Source organism: Cupressus sempervirens, chromosome 4 (genome assembly GCF_028749045.1).
Source record: "Cupressus sempervirens isolate cs-2001-9-10 chromosome 4, ASM2874904v1, whole genome shotgun sequence".
Taxonomy (NCBI): Eukaryota; Viridiplantae; Streptophyta; class Pinopsida; order Cupressales; family Cupressaceae; genus Cupressus; species Cupressus sempervirens.
Window position 1 is genome coordinate 508287279 of NC_143121.1, and position 8638 is coordinate 508295916.

The 8638-nt window shown below is 37.6% G+C and overlaps 1 protein-coding gene, 1 long non-coding RNA gene and 1 pseudogene across 2 annotated transcripts; 1 reads left to right on the forward strand and 2 right to left on the reverse strand.

Annotated features, from left to right (window-relative positions):
- Nucleotides 1-1216: 1216 nt before the first annotated feature.
- LOC149562166 (alcohol dehydrogenase 1 pseudogene) lies at nt 1217-1755 on the reverse strand (annotated as a pseudogene).
- Nucleotides 1756-6527: 4772 nt separating this feature from the next.
- On the reverse strand, nt 6528-7505 carry LOC149562167 (uncharacterized). The gene is made up of 2 exons (XM_089823862.1): nt 7364-7505; nt 6528-7140 (listed from the first exon to the last, which is right to left on the reverse strand). Exons 1-2 carry the CDS (start codon nt 7436-7438, stop codon nt 6904-6906), a joined length of 312 nt encoding a protein of 103 aa, XP_089679988.1. The 5' UTR covers nt 7439-7505; the 3' UTR covers nt 6528-6903.
- Nucleotides 7123-7575, forward strand: LOC149562168 (uncharacterized). The gene is made up of 2 exons (XR_016363484.1): nt 7123-7236; nt 7366-7575. It is a non-coding gene; the product is annotated as an uncharacterized LOC149562168 (long non-coding RNA).
- The last annotated feature ends 1063 nt before the right edge of the window (nt 7576-8638 follow it).

Consider the following 8638-nt stretch of genomic DNA (forward strand, 5'->3'; position numbering starts at 1 on the left):
AAGAAGTAGATGGGCACGGTTACCTGATTCTCTCAAGAAATCAGAGCCGCACAGTCCTATTAATTTGGAAGTAGCGCTATATAGAGTTCCAAAATATTTAGCACTGGGAAAGCAACTAAGGCCAGAGCTATGGTGTCCTTTGACCATGTGTTAGAAGTTGTAATCTTCCCTTGGTGTATTTATAAACCAAGGTTAGATCTCCTTTATTTATTATTATAATATATTAGGATATAAGCCAAGGTATCCTAATATATTTCTTTTTTGTCCTTTTTCCACTACATCTTATTTTGTCATCTAGTGGAATATGTGAGGACAAATATATATTGTAATTTCTAATTTTAGATTATTCCTCCTTAACAGGAATCTCACACTTGGCCTCACACACTTATGAATGGTGGCATTCATAGACATGGGAGTTACATTCCAACTCCTCTCTCTCATCTCTATTTAAGAGATGACCCTCCTCTCTCATTCAACAACAATGAGGTTTCTTCCTCTTCTCAAATATTGTATGAGCATTGCTCTCTATCTCTCTCTCTCCTCCTTCTTAGGCTTTTGATGCCTCATTCATAATATCACAAGGGGTTTTCTTTGCTTTCCCCTTTCCAAATATCTTGTCTCATGGTGTTGGAGCTTGAAGCTTTCTCTCTCTTATTTTATGGTAATATCTTTTCATGCATTTACTCACTTAGATTCTTTCTTGGTATTGTTTATTTACAGATTTCTTTTTCCATTTCTAACATGGTATCAGAGCCGTTTAATCTTTGTTTTGAGTGTTTGCATGAAGGTATGATTCGAAGGAGACTCTTGAGAGAGATTTCACTAAGTTTTTCTTTAATCTTCTTAAGATGGAAGAAATTGAATTTTTTTTTGAGTTTGGCTGGTTTACCGCCAAACCTGATTAACTCCCGTTTGCTCTAATTTGTGCAGGTTACTTCTTATTTTCTATTACTTTTCATCTAACTCCTTTGGAAGGCTTGCCGCCAAAGCATTCATAGTTTGTTTTCTAAAATTTTTTGTTTAAGAAATGGCTCTCTGACTATATATCGTGCTTCTATGTTTTTTTTTGTTTTTTTTTTTTTCATGGCTACATATCTGAATAGAGAGCAAGTGAAAAAATTGTTTCGTCGTTTTTAACCTATTCCACAGGATGGTCGCATGGGTATTGACAGTTCTTCCATCACCATGCCTGCCCGTTACTTGCCGCGATCGGCCCCTACTTCAGCCCCTCCAACCCCTGCCCCCGCACCTTCCCTTGCCTTTGAAGTGGGTCAATCCTCAGCAGATCACACATATTGCTTTCTTCAGATTTGCAGTGCCTACAATCTCCACATTCTCCTGTAAATACAGGCAGAACATGGTCTCCCTCCTTCATATCAGTTACCTCTTCTCCCACGCTTTCTACCACTCCCGCTGCTTCATGTCCGAATATGCGCAGGAAAATAGGAGTCTGGCCCTTTGCTTGCCAGAAAACAAGATCCATGCGACACAAGGAAGTGTAACAGATTTTAATTCTGACTTCCATTGCTTGCGAAGGTGCGACTTGCACTTCCTCGATCCTCAGGGGCTCCCCTGCTGCCCATGCCACGGCAGCTTTGCATGTAATAACTTGGCCTACAGTAGCGCTTGACATTTTTGTTGTTGTTCGATCCCTTCTGCACAAATGTAAATATAAAACTGAATTGAATCTTTAGGAAACGCGGCCGTCCTTATAAAGGCAACGGTTTCCTTTGGAAAGACATCTCTAACAGCCCGCTGAAATCTTGTCGCCCTCCATGCTCGACCAGCCAAACCCAAAGACTGATCTGCAGCAGGGGCCGCTGCAGATTCGAGCAACATGATGCTCTCCAAATCCTCCATTCCCGCACCACCAGAGCTCGGTTGCGCCCATTCCTTCTCCTCCTCCTGACGCCAGTCCCTTAGTGGTGGTGGATCAGTGTTTTTCAGGGAAGCCTACTTCTGTTCTTGACATTCGAAGCCCGAGCCCGAGCTCAACGCTGTCTTCTTCAGTAGGGGGGTCAAGTGAGAGTGGGGCAGTGGCTGTTATGTCATAGTTGCCCCAAAAATCCATTGGAAACCCATGGCCAGGCCATAAATTGAATTGCAAAGTGGCAAGCACTGTGGGGAAACAATAAAATCGCAATAAAAACCTCTTGCAGACCCAAATTTTGAAAGCCTGCAAATTCGAGCACAAAACTGCATCCGTAGGAAGGATTCGCCGAGAGAAAGGTTCTGTTCACTCGCTCCTGGACCCCTAAATCGGAGAACATGAAGTAAGTTTGGGCTTTTCTATTTTCTCCATGTGGGTTGGATTCAAAGTCTTGGAATTGCACCGACTGTTGTGGCTTTTGTTTTTTCCTTACATTTGGTTCTTATGTCAATGAATTTTGGAAGGATAGTTGTTTTGTTGTTTCGTATTTGCTTGAAACAATTTTATAAGTATTTTGTGCCAACTTCCTGTTACGAGGCCGGATTTATCTGGGACAGGCTCTTACTAGTGTGGCTACTGGGATACGAGCCCACGTCTCCATAGCTCTTCACCTACATTTGTGTGAACTGGATTACCCAAGAGATTAAGTGCCAATAACGATCTATAATTGGCTGCAAGTTGACCCAGTGCTTTTAATGTTATAATTTATCGTAGATGGGCTCATTATAGCACTAGATGAGTGAGTAACGTTTTCTTGTCCTTTCATGCAAGATTCATTTCCATAACGAACGCCCCTATCTAGATTATTGCACCTCCCTGTTCAACTGCTGAATCGACTGATTTCAAAAAAATTCTTTTTGGATCACTTCCAATCTTGGAGGCATAGTATGAGAAAAATGGGGAGATCTTTTCTTGCCCCATGACTTTATGTTCTTATTACTTTGAGGTTATATTTTTGAACCAAGGTAAATATTGTGACTTTTTATAAATTGTGACTTTCCAAAATATTAAGTATGGAAAGGTGATTATTTTCTTTAACCAATCTATTTTCGTATATTTATGTGAGTATATATGGGGGCCCACATATATGCCCAGATAAATATATAATTTCTGACTATAATATTTCAGAAATTAATATATACCTGTGCAAAATACTCATGTTTACACTCAATGGAGTTTTATACCTGATATCTATATTTAGTTGATCTTCCTTAAATCATTTTACTTAATTGGATTATGAGTAATCTTACACTATTGCCTTCATTATTTAATGATTTGATTTTATTGATCTATCTGCACATGGTTGCACTTTTATGCTTTTATAGCATTGTTCTATGCCCGTGTTGGCACTTTATGATTTTATACCATTGATCCACACAATTTATATGATATTTTTTTTTGAGTTGCATAGGGAGCTTAATATTTTTTCAAGGTTAACTATGTAGGTCCCCTCAGTATAACTGATACATAGTTTCCTTATCTGGCCCATGGAGTATCCCTCCATCCTATATTGGTATGCACTCATTTTATATGGAGTTTCCCTCCATTTGATCCTATCTGTTCCATTTTGATAGGATAATATTTTTATGGAGTTTCCCTCCATGTTGTTCCATTTTGTTCCTCAATGAAGAGGATACTATTATTGGAGTTTTCTCTCCAAATTTAGATGATTTGATCCAATTTGAAGGCAATATGTTGTTATATCCTCATAATCCATTCTTTTGATTATCCTATCAAAAATCATGATAATTCTAATTTGATCAGCATGTCTCTCCTTTATGTTATTTTCATATATTAATGTGATAATGATTTGCATACTTCATTGCTTAGATCGTGAGTCATGTAAGTTATGGTACTGCAGCCCATTAACTTGCAGTGGGTTGATTCATTAAGTGGACTGTCTATATCCACATGATTGATGCAATGTTGATGCACATATCATTAGTTGGCCTTGTCTGTGGTCATTTGTGCATTAGTATAACATTCTTTTCATGAGAGCATTGATCAAGCTTTTTACTCAATTTGTCCTTGTTGACAATTTTTTGAGCATATAATTTATCTTGATATCAGGTTATCTCCATTGTTTTGTCGTAACATGTTTTACTCATTGTTTCTCTATGAGACTTTTATTATCCTTATTCAAAAGGATTTCAAATTTGCATATATGATGGCATCCTACTTGTGGATATTTGTCTTGTTTCCTTTTTCAGGTGATCCATCAAGGAACCTTCTTGGAGGTGTCTATGCTTCCACTTGATCACATTCAAAGGACTCATGTACTTCTCTTGGATCTACAAATGTTCCATATGGCTTGAAGACAATCAAATTACCTCATATTGAAGATTAAGTTGCAAATTTTTGTAAATTATGGGTTTAATACTCTTTGATGTAATTACCCCAAGTAAAGATTAAAGGGGGGTGTTAGAAGTTGTAATCTTTCCTTGGTGTATTTATAAACCAAGGTTAGACCTCCTTTATTTATTATTATAATATATTAGGATATAAGCCAAGGTATCCTAATATATTTCTTTTTTGTCCTTTTTCCACTACATCTTATTTTGTCATCTAGTGGAATATGTGAGGACAAATATATATTGTAATTTCTAATTTTAGATTATTCCTCCTTAATAGGAATCTCACACTTGGCCTCACACACTTATGAATGGTGGCATTCATAGACATGGGAGTTACATTCCAACTCCTCTCTCTCATCTCTATTTAAGAGATGACCCTCCTCTCTCATTCAACAACAATGAGGTTTCTTCCTCTTCTCAAATATTGTATGAGCATTGCTCTCTATCTCTCTCTCTCCTCCTTCTTAGGCTTTTGATGCCTCATTCATAATATCACAAGGGGTTTTCTTTGCTTTCCCCTTTCCAAATATCTTGTCTCATGGTGTTGGAGCTTGAAGCTTTCTCTCTCCTATTTTATGGTAATATCTTTTCATGCATTTACTCACTTAGATTCTTTCCTGGTATTGTTTATTTACAGATTTCTTTTTCCATTTCTAACACCATGCAACCTCCAATGCTTTTATGGCCCCTGTATGATATTGATGCTGACAAACTTGATAAGTTGCAAAAAGACCACAGGCGAGAAGTATGGGAAAGGACTAGAGGATTCTATTACACCTTCAAGAGCAGCAGAAAGGGAAAGACAGAAGTTGGGGAGCTCAGATCTTTGACAAAGAAGTGTAATGCTTGAGGACAAGCATTAGTTTAGCAGGAGGCAGATGATGAGTCTAAAAAATGTCTTTATTTTGTTATGTTTAAGATACTTTGTGATACTTCGTTTATCCTTGTTTTAACACTTATAAGCCTATGTTTGATAAACCTTTGATGATTTATGGGGTAGAAAAACTATGTCATCTTTTGCCTAAATTATATCTAATATGCAGTATTTCATATAAATATCCAAATGTGCGTTCTTATGCTTGAATTTAGTTTGATGGATGTTTATTTGCAAATATGTTTTATATCATAACTAACCTGATGATAAGGATTAAAGGATGAGCGGAAGAATCCAGAAGTTGGTTGCCGATAGCATTCAAGGAGAAACGAGCATCAAGGAACAACCACGAAAAGGAAGTTATAACCACTCCAGGAAACATGGCAGCGAATAAGGAGGAGCTTTTACGAGCCATTGTCTTCTCTGCATTTATGTTGTAACAAGCGGATGCTGAGACTTCATTGCTCCCTCCTCAATTCTGTTATCCTTCCTTTCTGCTTTCAGTTGTTCTCCTATATTCTCTCCTACAGACTTAACTTAGGACAGTTACTTTTCTTTTATGTAATAAAAAGTAGATTCCCTATATATGTCGGGATCGACTCTTGTGGGGGAATTTTTGGTTTTTAATAAGTTTTATTGAGTAAAAGAGAACACTGATTCACAGTTTGTTGCAGTTGTGCTTTACAATTCTGAATCATGTAATGACTGATTAATGAAATGAATTAGTTCTTTTTAGCTTCTATCCTGCGTTGGTAGATTAGAGAAGCCAACCAAGGGGGCCCACTTGGAAGGTGGATTAGATTAGGATAGAATAGATTCATTTTACTAGCATTAGCAATATTTTAAGTAAGACGTAGCTAGTTAATTCCTTCCTGTAGCATCACACTTCATGAACGTTCCTGCAGCATCTACGAGAACAGTCTAGTGGATGAGTCAAGATAGAATCTCTGTTATCTTGTCATTGTGTTTTCAACATTCATAGATTCAGTATTTTCCTTTCCACAGCAGTAGTGTAGTTTCCTTCCTTTGCATTTTTACTTTCCTGTAGCACAAGCATAATGACTCATCAAGGTACCTAGTGCACATATTGTGCCGACCATTTCAAGTATACGTCCTTGGGTTGACAATCTAAATGCACCTCATGGTAGGAGAAAAGTAGTCCTTAGCTTGAATAGATTATTCCTAAGCCAGGCCTAGCGCATGACTATGGAACACCTATTGTGAGGCGGTTGAATGAACAATAAATGCTTCAGTCTTAATTGAATTGGAAATTTTACTTCTTGCAAGAAATTGAAACTAGTTAAAGGGAATGTTTACAATACACTAATACCTAATTGTCCTATCCAAAAAAAATCAGCATGGGGTGATCAAAATTCTAAACCAATATTATTCAATTTCTTACTATGAGAACCATTGTATGTTAACATTGTTGCAAATTGAATTGTTAACACCCCAAAATAATGACAACTACCACTTGCCTCTCATGTTTTCCAACCCTAAGCGCTCCCAAGAGCTCTTGTTTTTAAATTAATTCTTGTACATGATTGACTACCTCCACTACCTCCATTTTCTTTGAAAAATTACATTCCAGAACTTTCTTCCAAATCTCTGAAAAACAGATCCTGCTTTGTTTTTTCCTCTCAAGTAATGACCCCGTGCTTATCCAGTCCTGAAAGAAAATTTGTGCAGTAGTAGTCTCCATACCGCTTGTAATGACAAATAAATCTGTGCAAAAACACCATTAATTACATCCGAAGAACACTGTAACCCTTTGGTGAGTTGTTCAATGAAGAAGTCGGGTTTGTGAGAGCTAGGACAATCCTGTGTAGTCGTCGTCGCGGCCCATCGATTTTGTGTCTGTCCGTCTGACCGAGACTGCGCGCCAGTTTCATGGATGGCTTGACTAGAATTGAGATCACAGTACTCCCAGTAATACTCATACTAATAATAATCCTCTGCTTCAGCGCCGCCACCATTACCCGCTGCAAATCACACCAAAAACCCTTGGATTAAATGAAACCCTAGCGCAACGAGTTGAGTTTGAAGAAAATAAAACTGAAAAAGCATTGCTAAATGAGGTAAAACCCCTGGCAAAACAAAAACCCTCAGAAAGTTGACTAAATCTTCGTAAAAAAGGTCATTTATCGTCACTTGTAAGAGGGTTTCAAGATTGTCTGGTAGTTTATACTGAAAGAAAGAATTTACAGATCTACAATGGGATCCTATCGGCGTCCAATTCACTGATGCAAGCTTCTCGGTTCTTGCACGGGTTAACCACATTGCTTAACCCATGCCTAAACTGACTGACCTCGGGTTTCCTCATCAGGTATGCATATCATATCATACTGTTTAAAAGTTTCCCTTTTTATTTGTAAAAGATGAATATTTTAAACGAAAATCTCCAAAATTGGAAGCTAGAGGTTGTTTTGTGTGAATAACTTTAAAAAGCTAGTGTATACCATTATAATGTTCACAGTTTGCTAAAAGAATGCCTGATTCTATTTCCTTGGGCATTTATTTTCGTGTTTTAGTTTCCGTCTGGTTTTATGTTTAAATATTTTTAGCAATTTTCAATGTTTAAATAATTTTAGCAACTTTCAAAGAAAATGTGTTCAGAATTTAGAGTCTCCACTAATATTAAAATATAAATTTAACGATTTTTAAATTTGAATTTTTTTTTAAAAGAGTTTGAAATGTTTTTGATATAAAAGCAACTATAACTAAAGGGTTGGTCCTTAAAAGCTTTTCACCTCTTCAAATCAATCTATTAGGGCTTTTTTTGGCTCTAACTCTTTATATGCTTGTTGAAGGATTTGGGTATCTTCTTGCCAATGGCATCAATTCTACGCTTTACATCAAAAAGATAAGTATCAACATAACAATAATTAACAGTCCTAGAGTTCCTTCTCTTAAAGCAGCAAAGTATAACAAGTTAACAAAAGACATGTAGGTGGTTATCACATTGTACCACCTACAGCCAATATCCAAGTTCACCAGAAAAAATAAAACCATCACTAGAGGATGGAGAGAAAAAACAGCAGAGAACCAAAAAATCCCAAGCACCAAGAGTCCACTAATTGGCATTTTTTTTCTTTCCCTTCCCAGCTAGGAGGACTTTAACCCAATCTTTGGCGAGGAAGTTGTAGAGTAGCTTTGAGTCCTCCTTCCCAAGGCCCTCCTCCTCTAACTCGTGAGCTAGAAGCTGGAGAGTGGTCGCATTTGCATGGGTCGCCTTTAGAGTGAACTTTGAGAAGGGGGTGAGGCCCTCCTCCAGCGCATTGCACCTGTCCTTCAGCTCCTGGAAGTCTTTATGAGTGACAACCCCATCCTCTGAAATACCTAAGTTTAGAACCCTATTGCAATTTGTTGGAGAGCTCCTTTTGTACTGCACATCTAGATTGTTAGTGGGGGCCCTAAAATTTTCTAGCCCATCTTTCCTCATAGGGGAGGAGATAGTGTCAAGGGAAGCTTTATCAGGTT